At 44.1% G+C, this 21,123-nt stretch overlaps 1 protein-coding gene across 6 annotated transcripts in view; it reads right to left on the reverse strand.

The window, feature by feature from the left end:
• LOC145342916 (nuclear factor 1 B-type-like) overlaps positions 1 to 21,123 on the reverse strand; it is a 309,688-nt gene that overhangs the window by 62,002 nt on the left and 226,563 nt on the right. For all 6 annotated transcript variants that reach the window (XM_080188530.1, XM_080188531.1, XM_080188528.1 and 3 more), the window contains 3 exons: positions 13,224 to 13,352; positions 11,335 to 11,522; positions 2,378 to 2,519 (listed from right to left, as the gene is read on the reverse strand). In XM_080188530.1, coding sequence (XP_080044656.1) covers positions 2,378 to 2,519; positions 11,335 to 11,522; positions 13,224 to 13,352 — 459 coding nt within the window. The remainder of the gene's footprint in view (positions 1 to 2,377; positions 2,520 to 11,334; positions 11,523 to 13,223; positions 13,353 to 21,123) is intronic.

A 21,123-nucleotide genomic window follows, 5' to 3' on the forward strand; every position in this document is an offset into this window, starting at 1 on the left:
ATTGTCACTGTTTCGATTCATCACTGGAGAAGTAGCATCAAAGTGAAACAAGAAGCATCTTCTTTCGAGAAAACCGACCTTCTGAACAAAACTGACAGCTGTGATTTTCTTTCTAAGGGCAAAGCGGATTGGGAAAGGGGGCATTAGTTTTGTAATCGAGATGCAGAATGCATTAATGCAACTTTTTCAACACAGTGCTTTTCAAGTGGAAATGCCTCATTCCATGTTTTTTGAAAGATTATTCTATTTAAATATATAATAGAAGGGAGAGCAAGGTGCCAGTGTGGGTCACTTCCTTTCTTTCTTGCATGTATTCTTTGTGTAGTTTCTGTTTTCGGAACTTCATCTGGCTTTCCAGTTTTAACTGGCCCTGTCAATATTCATACATTTTGGTAAACTTTCAAGGCAATTCGTGTGGTCCCAGATACGAGTGATTAAAAAAAAATCAATGGATAACATTAACAGGTAGAACCTATGGACGGCGGGGCATTGAAACAGTTTTTAACAGAGCAACAATGGTTCGATATTAACAATGCTGCGTATTGAATGTGAATTTGTAACATTGACTCTTTTAGCTGCTCAAAATGGTAAAGGTCAAGCTTAAAAGGACAGAAAGGCCAGGGTTTTCCATTGGTGAAGGTGGCCCGCCATTGGCTGCTGGCTGGATGATCCAGTCCTGCTGAGGTCTGTGGTGCTTTCTGTGGCTTGCCCATCCCACTGCCAGGAATCCCATCATGGGGGTTGCCTCCAGCAGAACTAGAAGACCCACTGACAGGAAGGGCCAGAAAATCCAACCCAGAGAGTAAGGAGATGAAGAAAAAAGGAAGAACTTCCAGCAGATGAAATTAGAACAGAAATCTGGGACAAAATGTTAGAAATTTAGCAGCAAAAAAACTATTTTTTCTTTTGTTCAAAGCCTTATTTAGCAACTTGCTGCTTACTTTTCTGATAATCTTGTCTCCATCCTTGAGCACAGTCTATGGACATGTGTTATCCCTTGTACTTTCCCAGTAGTCAATATTAGCGAGTGAGCTTCTATTATGAAGTGTTGGTGAACTGTTCAATTACAGCGACGTCATAATCAGTGCCCAGCCTTCGCTTGATATCAAAACTGACAGCACAGCTCACAGAGTAACAATGAGGAGGGGTAGCCATGAGAAATTTTAATTGCCCCAAATAGAAAAATTCAGGACAACTCTTGAGCCTCTTCTCCACAATTGTGTGATCAGCAACTGAACACTAACAGGGAGTGAACTGGGTCATTCCTGCTTAGTCATTCACTGGAGGAGCTGTTACTACTCCCTGAAGGAATAAAGCAAACTTTCACAAAGTGAAAGCTCCTATTCTATAAATTTATATTTCTACCTGAACTTGAATCAGAAAACTATTTATAAATATGTTCAAACCTCAACACACTCAATACTTCAGTAGAACTGCCCCATTAAATCTCACGGCGGAAGTGCTGCGTTTTAAAACAAAACAAAACACACAATTACAGCACAGTGTACGCTCACCTTTAATTCTTGGGCACAGAACAACTACCTGTAGTCTACATGTGACCAGACACGGGTTTGAACAGCTGAGAAGCTGCAAAGGCACGGCAAATCAATTAGTACACAAGTCGCAGCTGTCTAGAGGTTTGCTCAAAAGAAGACATTGTTCTCCTATTTCATTGCTGACAGTCTCCCACGAAACACATTAGCGAGCCTTTGTTAATTTCACCCAGGGAGAGAGATACAGAACACACTGTGGCAGTTTAACCACAGGACCTGGGAAAGAGATGGCCAATCGCAGCACGTTCCAGCACATCTGATTTTCATCATTAACACAGTCTGAGAGCGCTCTCTTGAAATTTGCTGTGATCAATCAAAGCTCATAATGCTGTTTAAACTGTAGGCTGCAGCTGTCACAAACCAAATTTGCCACAATAATTTATTAATACTGTAAAATCAAAAGTTCAAGTATAATTATAACTTGGTCCAATGCTGTCTATTGTTTAGAAAACACCAAACAAGTTAATGGTCAAATAAGCCGCACTTTCTGAAATCCATCTCAATTCATGGGAGTTAATCATGATGATCCAATTAGCTTTGTTAAATGCTTGCCTCTTTATCATGTTTGCGTAGTTTATTTTTGTTTTAATAATGCAAATGAGAGAGATAAACACACAAGCCAAGAGAAAGAAAAGCTACATAACAAAATGTATTTAACCTGAGAGAAATAGTTTCATAGACGTTATTCTGTTTACCTCAGGAGTGTGAATACTATTCTTGCATCAGGATTTGAGGAGGGAGTGATATAATCGTGGGCGGGGGGTTGCTAACACCTTGCCTATTTTAAAAGTACTTACTGGACGATGGAGATGATGTTATCTCACCTTCGGTTGATGTAGTGATGGGTTTAGTGTCTGAAGACATGGCCAGGGTCACCGGTCTGGACATGCCATGATGAGGTGAGGGAGCCAGTACTGAAGTAAAATGACCAGGCACTTTGCCCACTACTTGGCCACTACTATTCGGCTGTGAAAAAAGAACAGAGAAATTCAGGATCAGTCTATGGTGCCTTTTTTTTGGGTAACGGGTCTAAAGGCAAAAAATTGTTCTTCAATTCTAAGCGTAGGTTTTTCCAGAGCAAGCAATGTTAGTTTTGCTGCTTGCTAATGTAACACCTTCAATTATCACAAGGGCCCCAGTTTATGTCTCACAACATCTCCCTACTGCATCCCACTGTGCCCTGAAAAGCTTACTAACAAAAAAGCCTATCTCTTCAATGTCTCCCTTAAATTCTTGCTTTCTTTACCTGCAATCATGTTTCAGCCTCATATTATGAGATGTTCTATCCACACCTTGGATATGAGGAAGTCGGTATGAAAACAATTTGCTGTGCTGTTAAAAATCATAACATTAGCTTATTTTTCCAAATCTACACAGTATTTTCATCCTTCTGAATTGGTACTGCTAGCCTTGCAAGATAAATTCAACGCCATGCCCATTCTGCCTCAACTTGTACGTCTCTCGAGCCCTAAAAGAAAACCAGCACAGAAAATTCATGACCTTGAAATTTCACAAATGACTCCACCAAGTTCAAGACTGTTGGTAGCATGTTAAATCAGGTTTTGTGATCATTGTACAAGGTTAAATCAGGGTTGTGAGCTCTGTATGAGGTTAAATTAGAATTCATGACTTCTGTACGAGGCTAAATCAGGGTTTGTGACCTCTGTACAGGGTTAAATCAGGGTTTGTGACCTCTTTATGAGGTTAAATCAGGATTCATGACCTCTGTACGAGGTTAAATCAGGATTCATGACCTCTGTACGAGGTTAAATCAAAGTTCATAACCTCTGTATGACGGTCAGCTTTCGTGACATCTGTACATCATTACATCAGTGTTTGTGACATCTATATGAGGTTAAATCAGGATTCATGACTTCTGTACAAGGTTAAATCAAGGTTCGTGACCTCTGTACGAGGGTCAGGGTTCGTAACCTCTGTATAAGGTTAAATCAGTGTTTGTGACCTCTGTACGAGGTGAAATCAGGATTAATGATCTCTATACACTATAATCTCACTAACATGGTACAACATTAGGATTTTACTTATTCAATTAGAGAAAAAGCATCCACACTAAATCATGGTGTTATTACAAAATATATCAGCACATAAAATACGATCGCTACCTTGTGATTAAAGAGCTGGAGGCAAGGAAAGAGTTGATTTGTGACAACAAATTGCCCACTGTCAGTTCTTTTTGATGATGTTTAGATTTTGTTACCATTCACTTAAAATCAGGATTAAATTTAAAATTAGGGTTAATTTAGATACAAAAAATGGGGGGGACTCTCTGGCCTCCGAGTTGCTTATTTCTCAGCAACAGGAGGTGTTGCGTCGCTCACCAGATCTTCCAGTAGTGCCACTCTCAATGGGACTTCCTATTGATTCCACATCATGCCGCTAAGAAACACATGGTTTTAGTGCGCCGTCAACAGGACCGGGAGATCCTGCTGGCGTGAATAGCTGGAGAATCTGGCCTCTACTGCATGTGTCCTTTACTTTCAGCTGAAAATATAATGCACTGTGAAAAATGTTCAGAAAATTGATTTTAAAGCCACAGTGACCAACCAAAGCCACTAACGCCTCTATTTTCTCAGGAAATTTGGCAAGTCGGCTACGACTCTCACCAACTTCTACAGATGCACCATAGAAAGCATCCTTTCCAGGTGTATCACAGCTTGGTATGACTCCTGCTCTGCCCAAGCCCGCAAGGAACTACAAATGGTTGTGAATGTCGCCCAGTCCATCACACAAACCAGCCTCCCACCCACTGACACTGTCTACACTTCCCACTGCCTTGGAAAAGCTGCCAGCATAATCAAGGACTCCATGCACCCCGGGCATACATTCTTCCACCTTCTTCCATTGGAAAAAAGGTACAAAAGTCTGAGGTCACATACCAACTGACTGAAGAACAGTTTCGTCCTTGCTGCCATCAGACTCCTGAATGGACCTTTCTTACACTAAAGTTGATCTTTCTTTACACCCTAGCAATGATTGTAACATTACATTCTGCACCCTCTCCTTTCCTTCTCTGTGAACGGTATGCTTTGTCTGTACAGTGCACAAGAATCAATACTTTTCACATGTCTACCAATACATGTGACAATGATAAATCAAATAAACAAAATATTTTTACGCAATGGACCCAGTGCCTGAAATAAACAAAGAACAAAGAAAAGTACAGAACCAGAATAGGTCCTTCAGCCCTCTAAGTCCATGTTGATCATGAAGCCTTAACTAAACTGAAAAAAAAAAGAACCTTCTGCCCTTACTCAGTCTATATCCCTCTTTTTCCTCCCTATTCATGTACAAATGGTGGTGGAGGCAGATTCAATCATTGATTTCAAAAGGAACTTGGATAAACAGCTGAAAGGAAAAGCATTGTAGGGCGATGGAAAGGGTGGAGGAGCGGGACTCACTAAATTGTTCTTGAAGAGAGCCAAACCAGACAAAAAGTTTGTGATTATACAAAACAAAATAGATGAGTCCAAACACCAACTTTCGCAGAATAAGGAATGTTAACGGAAATTTGAGGCGCATAAAGTGTCTGCATTAAACAGATCATAAAAAGACTATTTCCATTGTTCTCACTGATCAGCAACATCATTGTCAGGGTTATGGTGAGGGGGTTACAGGATAAGCCCTGGGTGGGATTGTCGTCGATGCAGGCTCGATGATCTGAATGGCCTTTTCTGAATTGTAGGGATTCTATGAAAAGGAGAAATTAAATGAAACATTATTTGTGCAAAAGGGAGTTGGGATATGCAGGGTCCGATTTTACTATCAAGTTGCGCCTGTTTTCGGCTTCAAAAACTTGGTAAAGTCGGGCGGGAGGAGATTAGCGTGAGCCGTGGCTGCCTCCACGCCAGTTCCCCTTTATCAAGGCCTGAAAATGCTCGCATTTAAACCGACTTAATGGCCTGCGTGCCCAACCTTACCAGCACTTTCCCCTTTACCACTGCGTTCGCCCATCCAGAATTGGTGTGAAGCAGACACGCTCCACAAAAGTTCAATTTGGGTGCTCTAGTTAGTGAGGAGATGTGTGCCAAGCCTCCGATAGCTCTCTGCTGGAGATAGGTGGGGGTGGGGGAGGGTTTGCTGCCATTCTGCCGGAGATCAGTGAGGGGGAAGGGGGGGGGGGGGGTTCACTGCCACTCTGCCTGAGATCAGTGAGGGGGAAGGGGAGGTTCGCTGCCACTCTGCCTGAGATCAGTGAGGGGGAAGGGGGGGCTTCACTGCCACTCTGCCTGAGATCAGTGAGGGGGAAAGGGGGGCTTCACTGCCACTCTGCCTGAGATCAGTGAGGGGGAAGGGGGGGCTTCACTGCCACTCTGCCTGAGATCAGTGAGGGGGAAGGGGGGGTTCGCTGCCACTCTGCCTGAGATCAGTGAGGGGGAAGGGGGGGTTCGCTGCCACTCTGCCTGAGATCAGTGAGGGGGAAGGGGGGGGGGTTCGCTGCCACTCTGCCTGAGATCAGTGAGGGGGAAGGGGGGGTTCGCTGCCACTCTGCCTGAGATCAGTGAGGGGGAAGGGGGGGTTTCGCTGACACTCTGCCTGAGATCAGTGAGGGGGAAGGGGGGGTTTCGCTGACACTCTGCCTGAGATCAGTGAGGGGGAAGGGGGGGTTTCGCTGACACTCTGCCTGAGATCAGTGAGGGGGAAGGGGGGGTTTCGCTGACACTCTGCCTGAGATCAGTGAGGGGGAAGGGGGGGGTTCGCTGCCACTCTGCCTGAGATCAGTGAGGGGGAAGGGGGGGGTTCGCTGCCACTCTGCCTGAGATCAGTGAGGGGGAAGGGGGGGGGTTCGCTGCCACTCTGCCTGAGATCAGTGAGGGGGAAGGGGGGGGGTTCGCTGACACTCTGCCTGAGATCAGTGAGGGGGAAGGGGGGGGGTTCGCTGCCACTCTGCCTGAGATCAGTGAGGGGGAAGGGGGGGGGTTCGCTGCCACTCTGCCTGAGATCAGTGAGGGGGAAGGGGGGGGTTCGCTGCCACTCTGCCTGAGATCAGTGAGGGGGAAGGGGGGGGTTCGCTGCCACTCTGTCTGAGATCAGTGAGGGGGAAGGGGAGGTTCGCTGCCACTCTGCCTGAGATCAGTGAGGGGGAAGGGGGGGGGGGGTTCACTGCCACTCTGTCTGAGATCAGTGAGGGGGAAGGGGGGGGTTCGCTGCCACTCTGCCTGAGATCAGTGAGGGGGAAGGGGGGGGGTTCGCTGCCACTCTGCCTGAGATCAGTGAGGGGGAAGGGGGGGGTTCGCTGCCACTCTGCCTGAGATCAGTGAGGGGGAAGGGGGGGGCTTCACTGCCACTCTGCCTGAGATCAGTGAGGGGGAAGGGGGGGGCTTCACTGCCACTCTGCCTGAGATCAGTGAGGGTGAAGGGGAGGTTCGCTGCCACTCTGCCTGAGATCAGTGAGGGGGAAGGGGGGGGGTTCGCTGCCACTCTGCCTGAGATCAGTGAGGGGGAAGGGGGGGTTTCGCTGCCACTCTGCCTGAGATCAGTGAGGGGGAAGGGGGGGGGTTTCGCTGCCACTCTGCCTGAGATCAGTGAGGGGGAAGGGGAGGTTCGCTGCCACTCTGCCTGAGATCAGTGAGGGGGAAGGGGAGGTTCGCTGCCACTCTGCCTGAGATCAGTGAGGGGGAAGGGGGGGGGTTCGCTGCCACTCTGCCTGAGATCAGTGAGGGGGAAGGGGGGGGTTTGCTGCCACTCTGCCTGAGATCAGTGAGGGGGAAGGGGAGGTTCGCTGCCACTCTGCCTGAGATCAGTGAGGGGGAAGGGGGGGTTTACTGCCACTCTGCCTGAGATCAGTGAGGGGGAAGGGGGGGTTCGCTGACACTCTGCCTGAGATCAGTGAGGGGGAAGGGGGGGGTTTGCTGCCACTCTGCCTGAGATCAGTGAGGGGGAAGGGGGGGGGTTCGCTGCCACTCTGCCTGAGATCAGTGAGGGGGAAGGGGGGGTTCGCTGCCACTCTGCCTGAGATCAGTGAGGGGGAAGGGGGGGGGGGGTTCACTGCCACTCTGCCTGAGATCAGTGAGGGGGAAGGGGGGGGGTTCGCTGCCACTCTGCCTGAGATCAGTGAGGGGGAAGGGGGGGGTTCACTGCCACTCTGCCTGAGATCAGTGAGGGGGAAGGGGGGGGTTTACTGCCACTCTGCCTGAGATCAGTGAGGGGGAAGGGGGGGGAGGGGCCCACTATCGGTCTGGGTGACAGGTGGTGTGAGAGGATAAGTGGGTCAGTAATGTTGTGGGAGTAGGGCAATGTCTGTGGGGGTCAGGGGGGAGGCATTATCCAGCCTGGAAGCGACGTGGCAGGGAAGCTGGATTCTATCAGTTTTTCTCTGCGCGTGCACAGTTGGAGGCACCAATCGGAGCTGCTGGATTTTGGGCACGTTAATCCCCCCTACAGTCTTCTCTAGCACAATTCGGAATTGCTGATATTTTTTCAGGCATGGGGACCCCTGAGAACGGGTCTAAACAACGGATCTGAAACACTCCCAGTTTCAAGTCTGCCCAGCACTTAGAATCAAGATGGTAAAATAGGGCCCACGGATGGATTAAGTGCCCGCCCCAAAACCAGAAAATCCTGCCCAAGGACAACGGATTTTTCTGTGGTCCGTCCTTCGCCCATTCCAACTCCTGCGGCAGGCGGGCCAGTAAACTTCCGGCCATAGAATTCAGAATAACTTTAAGAAGGAACTTGGATAAATATTTGTAAAATATAGAAGGATAGAGCAGAACAAAATCCACTTTATCAATAAAACTGGATGATCAACCATCTAACTTTTCTTTTTATATCATTGCTAGTACAGGTTATGAAATGAAGCTTAGCCTGGAACCTCCATCTGTTTTCTGACTTTTCCTTCAAAACTGTAATCCTACCCAGACTGTTGCAGTTGAAACAATGACTGAATTTTATAAGGCTCCCCTTTGTGCATAGTGACTTAATTTAGAGTCAATTTATGAAATATTTTAATAAAGTTTTATAGGAAATAAATAAAGGCTAGATTAGCAGTGAATTCAATGGCAGTTTGCCATTTAACAATTGGAAATATTTAACTCATCCTTCATAATTTCCTCCTGTCGTTTGGTCTAATTAGATGTTATAAACTAATGTGGGATGGATTTAACAAACTATTTAACTCTTTCATGACTGCTGCAAGTGGCCAGTGCCCTAAGGTAGGCTAAACCTTTTCCCTAGTTCTTATTCAAGCATCATTAGATTAAGAACTGAAGCTTAATTTTTAAAGAAGAAATTATTCAGTCAGAACATACTACTTATCAAAAAGAAACTAGCTCTGTGCAATTTGTAAAATATCTATATCTAATAACATTGTAATGACTTACAACATACAAAAGCAGATTTTTTTCCGCTAACTAGATAAAAAAAACTTCAAGGACAGGAGAAAGCTATTAAACTGCACAAGCCTACTCCTGTTCATAGATCAGCACAAGTCTATTCCTTTCCATATATCAACCTGACTTACACAATTTCTCATCATATCCCTCTTGACAGAATTTACATTGCCTATTTCAAAGATCTTCAGTGGTATTTTATTTCGTAAGTTTATTATCCTTTGTACGCAAAACACTGGTTTTCTTCTTATTTCCAACATTCTCATCATTATCCTTTTTCCCCTGGTATTTAAATTTTCCACTACAGTGAACATAATAAGAATCTCTTCATGTCACATACTGCAAGGTAGGTCAAGCATCATAACTGCTGGAAAATAGTCTTGTCTAATACTGTAACATGAAAATATAACTGTTATCTCTAAAAAAAACATTTTGGATTAGGAGTTCGAGAAGGGGAGTTAAAATGTCTCGGTTCAAATGACTTAGATGTGATTCTGACATCCTCACTAAAACTAAAACAGCAAACAAAGACATTTGCTGTTAAATTTCATATGATGCTATGTTATAAAACTGAGCAATGACAACAACACGCACTGACACAACGTCCCCTTCTCACAAAGGCAGCTGCAAGTGCTTCATGATAGTCAAAGGCAGATGTTGAGCAGGAGTTTGAAATGTTTTAGAGCTAAAGGGCTGAAGGTTCCATCAAAGACTTTAAAACCGGCATATTATAAAAGATATGTCTTAAATAATGGCTTTGGGTAGGGCAGAGAAGAAATGACACGGAGGAAGTACAAATCGGCGGAGCAAGAGAGAGGAACAGTGATCTGGAAAGCGGGGGAGAAGTGAGGAGGAAATGGGGAACAGCAGTAATCTAGTGTGGGAAGGAGAACATTGTTGGATAAGAGCAGCAATTTAAAATGTGGGGTTTGCAGGGTATGGGCTGCAACAAATGACTGACTCAAACTACCCCGTTAAGCCGGAGCGAGCCTCTGTAGGGATCTGTAAACTGAGATAGGTGCAAAAAATCTCTGTACTCGTTTGCGGCTGGGATTCTCCAGCGCTACTGAAAGTGAATGGAGTTTTGGCTGGAACGCCAAATTCTCCATTCTCATTTGCAGCAGGGCTTCCATGGATGAGATCTGAGAATCCCACCCTCGGGACTTCAATGTCGTGGATGGATAGAAGGCAACTGTTGTTTAAAAATGGTGGGAGAAATAAAGTGGGTAGAAGAGGCTTCTGTAACCAAATATAGAAACACACAGATTGAAATGCATTATAATGTAGTAGTTTCAGAGAAGGAAACTATCAGGCCAAATTTCCCATCAATAAACAGTTTAGGATGTTTTATTGCACTAAAGGTGCAATAGAAATGCAAGTTGTAAATACAAATAATATGAAAATAAAGTCAAGTGAAACATCAAGGTCCAGACCATTGAACAACCTAAAGTACCTTTGTAATCTTAACGTACTCAAGCTCACATTTACATTATTTGAAAGTTTTAAGGATCCAGTATGTCAATTTAATATGCACTGTCAATTTATTTAAACCATTTAAACCCATAGACCATTAGTTTGCTACTCATACTAAGTAAGCATGGGTCTATGTCACAGCTTGGTGTGGGACCTGCTCTGCCCAAGGCCACAAGAAAATCTACAAAGGGTGGTGACTGTCGTCCAATACATCACTTAAACCAACCTCCTATCCAGTGACTCTGTCTACGCTTCCCGTTGCCTCGGCAAAGCAGCCAGCATAATTAAAGACCCCACGCACCCCGGACATTGTCTCTTCCATCTTCTTCCGTCGGGAAGAAGATACAAAAGGCTGAGGTCACTTACCAACCGATTCAAGAACAGCTTCTTCCCTGCTGCCGTCAGACTTTTGAATGGACTTGCCTCACATTAAGTTGATCTTTCTCTACACCCTAGCTATGACTGTAACACTACATTCTGCACATTCCTTCTCTATGAACCGTATGCTTTGTCTGTACAGAACGCAAGAAACAATACTTTTCACTGTATACTAAAACATGTGACATGAATAAATCCAATCAAATCAAATGTCACTACAGCTGATAGTTATAGCAATATTTATATCAGCAGCCTCCTGGATTGATTGGTCATCCGTTTCTACAGGCCGCCTATTTAGGAGAGGCCATATCTTCTGCAACACCAACTCACCCCTAGCACAAAAGCCCACCTAATGAACAGCAAACTACATGTATTTATCAAAGGCAGAGGCATAAAAGGTTAAAAGCAGATTTTTTACTGTGATTTCTGCTTTGGAGTCAATTTTTATTTCTAAGATTTGATGGCTTAGAAAAATAAAACAAATATAATTCCCAGCCCGTACTTGCAGCACAATTATTGAAAAATTACAGGCTTTCATTTATCTATTCAAATTTTTAAATATTCACCATTAAGCGACTGACCTGGCTTGTTTGTGGATTGGACGGGCCACAGCCAAGTTGTACAAAGTTCTTCGCCGACTCCTGAGGGGTAAGATGTGGTGGATATCTGATCGTTGGGTGTGAGAAGTAGCTACTGGGAGCAGGGGGGAGAATGGAGGATGCTGAAAAATGGAGCGGTGAAGGAGGAGGTGGGCTTCTCGTTGAGATGACTAGAAATTGAAAAGAATAAAACATGAATACATTTCCTATGCTTTGAAATTTCTGCACAAAGCTGATCTTAATGCAACTTTTACAATGCTCCTACTTTCAATTTCTGTAACGGCTAATACTATCCCTGTGCGTAACATTAAGCTGAATAAAGTTTCCCCAATATAGCCTGTGGAACATCGACCTCAGGGAGTATAATCTAACAGAATAATTATTTTAATGATGCAAAGTCTCAGCATCAAATCACAATCCTCTACTTGTAATCAGTTGAATAGACTGGCTATTTCGGTTATTAAAGTCTGTAAAATCTAAAGTGCATTATTCCGCTTGTTTGACGACAATGCAATGCATTTATTTGTCCTCTTCATGCATCTCTCTCAGTTTTCAAGTTTTAAGTTTAGTTATTGGTGTCACAAGTAGGCTTACATTAACATTGCAATGAAGTTACTGTGAAAATCCCCGAGTCGCCACAATCCAGCACCTGTTCGTGTACACTGAGGGACAATTTCACATGGCCAATGCACCTAACCGGCATTTCTTTCAGACTGTGGGAGGAAACCAGTGCAACCAGAGGAAGCCCAAACAGACACGATCACACAGAAAGTGACCCAAGCCGGGAATTGAACCCAGGTCCCTGGCACTGCGAGGCAGCAGCACTAACCATTGTGCCACCGCAGAACTACCCAGAAGAGAACAATTCAAAGCTGTTTTGGAGAAAAGTAGGCAAAACACATCAAGGGCTAAATGCACAGGATTCAAAGCAGTACCCCCTTGAGTAAAGTTTTTCTTGTTAAAAATAAGAACATTGGACTGTTCTACAGCCAGTAATGATCAATGCTGGATCTTCCAGTTAAAAAGTGACCCTATCAAAAGCAGCTCATCATTTGCATTTGATGTTGAATCTACGTGCAGAGAAAAAAGTGTGTAAATCAATACATTGGTGTACAGGTGATGCCTGACGCTGCCTAATTCTTAGTTCCTTATTTTTCCTCCCTTTAGCAGAATTGTTTTGTGGCTGTGTAATTGATTTAGGGATTTAATCATCAGTCAGCCCATTCTGGAGTGGTAACAAACAGGTTTCTCTTCAAACATTTCGATGCAGAGCACAGCTCAATTTACAACTGGACACCAAATAACCAGGCTCTGAATACTGACCATCATTAATACTGAATGTACTGACCCACTGTAATGTCCTTATTCTGCCCCTCGTCAAAGCTAGTCAAACCATAGAATCCCTACACCGCAGGAGGCCATTCTGTCCATCAGAGCTGCACCGTCAACAATCCCACCCAGATCCTATCCCTGTAACCCCATGTATTTACCATGCTAATTCCCCTACACTAATGAGAAATTTGTTTTGATCCATCTAACCCGCACAGGTTTGGGCTGAGGGAGGAAACTGGGGTACCTGGAGGAAACCCATGCAGACATGGGGAGAATGTGCAAACTCCACACAGACAGTGACCAAAGGCTGAATTGAACCTGGGTCCCTGGCGCTGTGAGGCTGCAGTGCCACTCATGCCACCTCCCAATGGCATATTCTTGATTGAAATCAAATCTCCCCAAGCTGATAAAGCAAAAATCTGTACTGATCAAAAACACTGCATCATCAACAGGTGCCTGAGAGGATGATGCATCAACTGTATTTTCCAATTCCTTTGTACTTATTTAATGTGCAGTACTAAAAGTATGAATTGAATTACCACTGTGTCCTGGGATGCCAGGGTGATGATGCGGTGGGAAAGTGCTCAGTCGCGGTGATGAACCTTGTGGAGATGTGGGGCCACTATACATTGGCTTCTCGTGTTTCTTCATTGTAGGAGATGCCATTTCTACCAAGTCAGAAATAGAAACATGAAAACGAATAAATACTTCTATTCAGCATAATAGGGTCACCTGATAAAAGTGCACTGTGTCAATACATTTCATGTGAACTACTAGTACAGTATGAAGTCTGACAACACCAGGTTTAAGCTGTAAGTTCATACTGTGTTTACCCCAGTCCAACGCTGGCATCTCTATTTCATAACTACTAGTACCACAGCCTTGTGCTGTATTCTGAATTACCTCTGCCTTTGATGAACTAAAGTGCAAGGGAAGACAATGAATAAAATTCTACTTAACAACTCTGAAAAGGCAAACATTTTCATCAAGCTTCAAAGTGGCACACTTGAAAAGTGGCAGACATGCAGCTGATTGGCTCAGCAAAAATCACAAAGCGCACCAGTCAACGCAGAAGACACAGGAACTGAAAATGCCAATCGCGAAATTTTTTAAAAAAACGATCAAAGAATCCCTACAGTGCAGAAAGAGGCCATTCAGCCCATCGGACCTGCACCAACTCTCCGCAAGAGCGTCTCATCCGGATCCTCTCCTCTGCCCTAGCCCGCAATCCCGCACAGTTACTATTGCCAATCCATCTAACCTACAAATCTGGAGACACAAAACGCCAGTTTACCCTGGCCAAACCACCTAACCCGCACATTTATGGACTGCAGGAGGAAACCGGAGCACCCGGAGGAAACCCACGCAGACAGGGGGGAGAACGTGCACCTCCACATGAGACAGTGAACCGAGCCAGGGATTGAACCCGGGTCCCTGGCACTGTGAGGCAGCAGTGCTAACCATTGTTCCACCGTGCTGCTAATTTTACTGTATCACTTTACTTGAATCACTTAACATGGAAGAAGCCAGAGGGAGAGCCTTCCTGTTTCCTCCTACTTTTTCCTGTAGTCAGAAGTATCAAAATACAAAAGGCAATCCATGTTAAAAGTCTGCTAACAGGATAGTCTATTGAGAGGAAGGCAAAGCCTTAGGAGTTTATTATAAGACTAGTGCACACCAAGTACAAGATTTGTTTCATTATGACAATGTGCTAAAGGAGTGCACACTTTGTTCACAAGCAGTGTTGTGTGGTTTACTCTTTCTCTCACTCACAAGAAGATTGAAGCTAAGTAAAGAAAATATACTTTAAAAGTGTAATTTCAATGGTGCTTTTGCACAATTGCTTGCTGGATGTGAAAGAAAGCAATTTAATGATTCATTAGGCTCATCTCATTGAAGTATTTTCGCTCTACTTATGCAAGATTGGGGAAGGGCATACGAAGGCACAGAAATGGGGTAGAATTCTCCCAAAAAAACTTTGAAATGTTGTCTCCTGTGGGAAAATCAGTGAGATTCCCGCTGGATGGTTTGGTGCAATTCAGTAGACAATTCTCCCACGTTTAGGTTGGCAAGGCCGGGGTGCCTAGGGACAGTACCAAGGCCCTACCCAGCCATTTCTCCAACCACCCGGAACGCCAATGAACTCCAAGCCCCGCAGCCTGGCCTCACAACTGGTCTCCAGCATCCCTCTGCATTCGAGGATAGCAGAATTACAGTGGCCTGGAGAATATGGCTCAAAACTGAGTTTGCATATGTAAATGATTAGTTCAATATATTAATCCAGTCCTGGGGTGTCCCGGACAGGGAGGAAGTGAGTGGGCTGTGTCCTGTACAGGAGAGAGGGGTCAACCAGTGATGGAGGAAGGGGATGGGGTGGAACAAGTCAACCGGAAAGATGGGAGGGTGCTGTAGGGGGTCCCCTGAGGGTTGGATGTGTATGGGTTGCCCCGTGTGAAGCTGGGTCTTGGTGTTTAGTTACTTTGGAATGACTTTTTCCTCCTAACCCTTTCAGAGTAAGTATCAGTGCAAAACTGGCGGAATTGTCTGAAGTTAGTAATTTAAATCACTTCTGTCCGATGATTCCCAGCCCAGCACAGTTATTCAGAGGAAGTTAGTGTTTCTGGGCAATTACCGGGTAAACCCTGACATGGAGAGCTTCCTCAGCATATCACTGGGACATCCTCCCTCCCATTGTGATGCTGGGAAACCAGGAAGTTATGAGTCATGAATTTTTAAACTTCATCTAAGATCATTTTTACTGAAAATTTTTACAGTTTTCAAGGGATTGTCTACTGATACAAACACAGCACGTTTTAGTCACTGATTTATTCATTAGATTAACTGGGAATCCAACAAAAGCTTTGGGTAATTTTTAATGGAGGCAAAGGGAGGTTCACTGGCTGGAGAGATAGTGAGAGCCCCGCTTTGCCCTTTTAGGGAAGGTGTGCCGAATTAAATGTCATTCAGGCACTTGACTGGACCCTGATGGGACCTCCCAGGATCATGGACTCCAGAGGTGGAAGTCCCACATGACAAAAGCGATTGGCCAACCAGAGACTGGTCGCTATATTAAATGGCACTGCTGCCTGCGCGGCAATGACTGCTACACCCAAGGCCTAGTATCACTGGCCACAGTTGAGTAATGAGGGCAGGGGTCATAGGAAACGGGAATGAGGTTGGTGAGCAGGAAAGGCGGGGGCATGACTCTACGGAACATCCTCCTGATGCCAGGTCATACAGTGCCTTTGGACAAGGAAACCTCCTCAGAGCTCACAAGCAACTCCATAAGAGTTTGCTTGTCATGCACTCACATGGTCAACCCCCACCCCCGTCCAACCAACTTGGTTAACACCAGTGGTGACAGCACAAGCTATTAATTGTCCATTCAGACTCAAGTGGTGGTTGGGCAGTAAAATAGGCCATGAGTCTTCCCAACTCAGACTTCATCAGGTTAGAGGTAGAAAGGTGGCAACCTACCAGCCTTCTGACCAACTGAATGCCCCAGTGACCAAACTCACTGCAGGGGAAAACATTAAATACCATCTTTATCTCCATGGTGTGAAGATAAGACTGATGCACTTGATTTATTCAGTTTCTCATATTCTGAGATGGAGGTGATGCTTCTGTTTTTCTTCCCAAAGTGCAGCTCCTCACCTTTATTCATATTTAAATGAATTTGCCAGTCGGCAAAGCTTCTAATGTCTTCTTTTCTAATGTTGCAATCATCCTCATATCCCCCAGTTGATATAAACTGCAAATTTTGATATTAAGTTACTTACTGCTAACTCCAAATTAGTCATACAAATTATGAATTTCAACACTGATCTTTGAGAGTTTGGTATTTTCCCCAATCTAAATAATGACCCTCATCCCTACTCTCTACTTCCTATCTTTTTGTTACGATGGTTTTCTATAGATTCAGTTATTTGTCCTCGATTCCAAGTTTCCTCACATTTATCACAAGCCTATCATGTTGGTCGCTCTTTACGTGAATGAGAACGTCTTTAAATGTGCCTTTTACTAGTTTGAATCTGCAATGTTTTGTATCTCATTATGGTACATATGAACATTCAGCCCATTTAGTCCATGTAAGCTCTCTGTAAAGCAATCCAGTCAACTCCATTCCTGCATTCCATCCCCACACACTATAGGCTTATTTCCCCCAAAGGTCCATCCAATTTCCTTTTGAAATCATTGATTATTCTTCAATTTCACCACTTTCAGAGGCAGCAAGTTCTAGGTCATTGCCACTTGTCATGCAGGAAAGACAGTTTTTAATGTCCCCCAATGTCTATTACCCAAAACCTTTATCGGCGTCTCCTAACCCTTGTATCATCAGCTATTGAGAACAACTTCCCTTTGTTGACCTTACCTAAATCTGTAATAATCTTGTACACGCTTATCAATCCTCAATCTCCTCAACCTTCTTTGCTGTAAGGAGAACAGTCTCAGTCTCTCCAACCTAACTCTTGAACTGTTCTGGTAAATCTCCTCTGTGACTTCTCAAGGACCTTTACATCCTTCCTAAAGCATGGTAACCATAACTGGATACAAGCCTCTCATTGTGACTTAACCAGAGCTTAACTTAATTAAATTAATTAATTAAACCCTACTCTGAACCCTTGGGGACACCCCTATAATTCAAAAATTGCATTAATTCAGATTAAAGCAAACACCCATTATCTAGGATTCTCAGCATGTAGCTGCTTGGAGCAGACAAATTGGCACCATTTGAACAGAGCTGAATTCAAACCCTTCACAAGACGCACGATAAATTAAAGGCACAGTATCATCACAATTTAAGATTGTGTCCCAGATGTTTATTTTCTAAAAGTTCAAAGCTGACCTGTGTGTGGAGCTAAAATCTCATAAATCTAAATTCTGACCCAAACCCACCTCCAATCAACTCATTCCTATTTTTAATTGAGCTTGGAAGTTTGAAGTCGCAATGTGATCCAAGGAAACCTGATGAACTTGTTATTCCACTTTTGAACATGAACAGCTGTCAGCCAGGTTAGGAAACCCAGCAGTTCCTTAAGGAGAGGCCTTGGCTCTCACACCCACCATCTGGATCCAGATCACAGCTTGTGAAGGCACTGCATCAGGTCGGATTCCCACACCACCTCTAGGCCCTGATCCCTACACCAAAACCAGGCAATTAATTTCCCCTCCTGCTTCCCCAACTCCCTGACCTCTGACATTCCACCCTTCTTCCTCCTGCCTTGATCGATATGCCTTCCTGCCCCTTAGATTGATGCATCCTCCAATCAGCGTACTCCCCCAATCAGTTCCACTCCTCTCCTGAACAATCTGCCTGTTCCCCTGATCAACTCCACCTTCTCCCCTGCCAATCAACCATACTCTCCACCCCCACAATTGACTTCCCTCCTCCCACAATTCATTTCCACTTCCACCGGACCTACCCATCAAAGAAGCTCAACGTTTGAAGCTCCACACAAGTACCTATAACATGGTGACATCAGCATTCTTGCATTTTGGACATTAAGTTTTGGACAATAAGTTTATTTATTAGTGTCACAAGTAGGCTCACATTAACACTGCAATGTGAAAATCTCCTAGTTGCCACACTCTGGCACCTGTTCGGGTACACTCAGGGAGAATTTAGCATGGCCCATGCACCTAACCAGCATGTTGTTTGGATGTTCACATGCAGGTTACTGTGACTGACATCACAACGCAACAGAACATTAATCGAATGAAGGCGTTTCATGTCCCTAGGATTGAGAGGGCTGGTTTATGTGGCACTCATTGCCACTTGCATTCCATCAAACACTGCTTGCTCCTCTGGGAATCCATGGAGATCTGGGAATTCTCCCAGTCAATAGGGCTCCCTCTCTGTTGACGCAGTTTCACTGAGAGGAGCACTTGCCCTCGATTCAAATCGGTAAATCCATGAAAAAAGAATGACACCACAATTATGAGTTTTTTTAATATGGAGGTGTCACAGGCTTCAGTATCTTATTGATAATGTGTTACTGGCAGACAGCAGTGGCTCATCCAATCACATGCTATAATAGAGTTTAAAATTCCTACAATACAGAAAGAGGCCATTCGGCCCATCGCATGCACTGAAAACAACCCAGACCCTATCCCCGTAACCCCATATGTTTACCCTGCTAACCCCACTGACACTAACCCACACACCTTTACAGAAAGCACCTCTTTCTCTAAAATGCCAAAAACAGGACAATAATATCAGGAAGCCATTTGCCTATCCTTCAGCACCGTTCTCCTGGAGTCCACAACTAATTGCCAAATGATACACAGAGCTGGCATAGTGAGTGGAAACTGCCGACGTTGCAAAAGCTAACTAAAAAGTGAACAAAACCATCTTATGAAAATAACAGATAACTTAGAATGATTTGAAGGCTGTAATCTAATCGCAGCGTTCATACAGCTTCTAAACTGCTTGATTAGATTACTGACTTAGAATTGTTCCCAGATATTCCTACTCTCCACTTAATATCTATTTCCTGTATACTTTTATTGCTCTCGTCTTCTAATTTTTCTTTTAAGCGACAGGTCCTTTAATCACTGTTATCCTCCTTACTAGCACATTACTGAACTATTTACGATAGTTATTTTTTGTGTGTTCTGGCCGTGCTTATTACAGCCACCAATTTATCATAGTGTTGCAGTACAGCTAACTACTTTGGCAAAAGGAATGGTGCCTCACTGACAAATGTTTTTTGTGCAAGATTCATAATGGCCAGGGCATATTGGTTTATCCACCAGTGATTATTATTCAATGTCAGCATTCTGCTTTATATCACAAAGTTTGAGTGTGCTAAACTGGCTGCACAACACATAAGTGCTATTTTTTGGTATGTCAGAGCCCCATTTCGGAAAGGTAAAGTTTTTATCTAAAAATTGAAATTATAATTTGGCAAATCCTGGCAGTCGTCACTGTTAACATCATTTAAATTATTCATAAAAGTTACAAACATGAATAAATCCCCTGAGGTAATAGCAACTCAGATACTACTCTATCAGTTAACAAGTCGACTCTGAATTTCTCAGTCGGTTGAGGCAATGTCGTCCGTATTTAAGTGGCTTTTTCATCAAGATGCTTTGTGTACAGCCAGATATTTAAACAGATTGCTTCTTGAGCACAACACAACCTGGTGCTCGACAGCGAGCCCAGTGTGAGTGTGAGTATTTTTATGCTATGACACAGTGGGATCTTCAGGCAGAAGCTTTAATTTAGGAATCAGGTTGCTAAGTACTTTAAAAATAATGCTGTGAATAAAATAACTTTAGAAACGGCATGGTGGCACAGTGGTTAGCACTGCTGCCTCACAGTGCCACGGATCCGGGTTCAATTCCAGCCTCGGGTGAGGAGTTTGCACATTCTCCCCATGTCTGTATGGATTTCCTCTGGGTGTTCCTCTGGTTTCCTCCCACAGCCCAAAAATGTGCAGATTACATTGTTTGGCCATGCTAAATTGACCCTTGGGGTGGATTTTACAGCCTTGTTCGTTTCACAGCCATAAAATCCTGCCCGAGGCAATGGACCTTTCCATTGTCCGCCCCTCGCCCGCTCCTATTCCTGTGGGGGGGGGGGGTGGTGGTGGTGGTGGTGGTGGTGGTGGTTGCGGGATAAAATTCTGGCCTTAGTGTCGGGAGATTCACCCTGCTAATCTCCCTTAGTGTCAGGGGATTAGCAGGGTAAATATGTGGGGTTAAAGGGATAGGGTCTGGGTGGGATTGTTGTCAGTGCAGGGTCAATGGGCCGAATGGCCTTTTTTTGCACTGCAGGGATTAAAGAATCTCTGTTCCCCAATCTAGCCAGATACTGCCATTGTTTTCTGCAGAAGCCTAGGCTGCAACAAACCAATCACATATCTCCACCCAAGATATAGCCGCTTCTTCCACATTTTTAGAAGCAGATCGTATCTTAACTAATTACTCGTAGATTGATCTCTCTAAATCAACAGAGACATTTCAAAAATATGATAATTGCATCCAAAAACGGATTACATTTCTCTTCCAGTCAAAACAATGGAACCGAAAATATTTGTGCCAACTTCAGAGGGAAAAAAAATCAAAAGTGAAACTGGTGTTGCGCAAAGATTCAATTTGTCATACTCAATAACAAATTATAATAACTCCTTAACTTTTTGCCTTTTCCAGCTTGGAGACTGCATTAATTAGTCGTCTGCCTTTAGTGAAATAATCACAGTCAGGTCAAAGAAATCAAACTCTAGTAAGGAGTCATCACTTAAGAAAGACCTTCACACTGCACTCAATCTCACTTAACTCTCAGCAATGAACGTCAGTGCTAAGTGTCGAAATATAAATACTATTTCTATTCTATGCAAGCTAAAAAGGCATACAAGATGATCAAAGGATTGGATAGGGTGGACAGTGAGAGCCTTTTACCTCGGATGGTGATGGCTAACACGAGGGGACATAACT

Source organism: Carcharhinus amblyrhynchos, chromosome 5 (assembly GCF_965287045.1).
Source record: "Carcharhinus amblyrhynchos chromosome 5, sCarAmb.v2.hapA, whole genome shotgun sequence".
In the NCBI taxonomy this organism is placed as follows: Eukaryota; Metazoa; Chordata; class Chondrichthyes; order Carcharhiniformes; family Carcharhinidae; genus Carcharhinus; species Carcharhinus amblyrhynchos.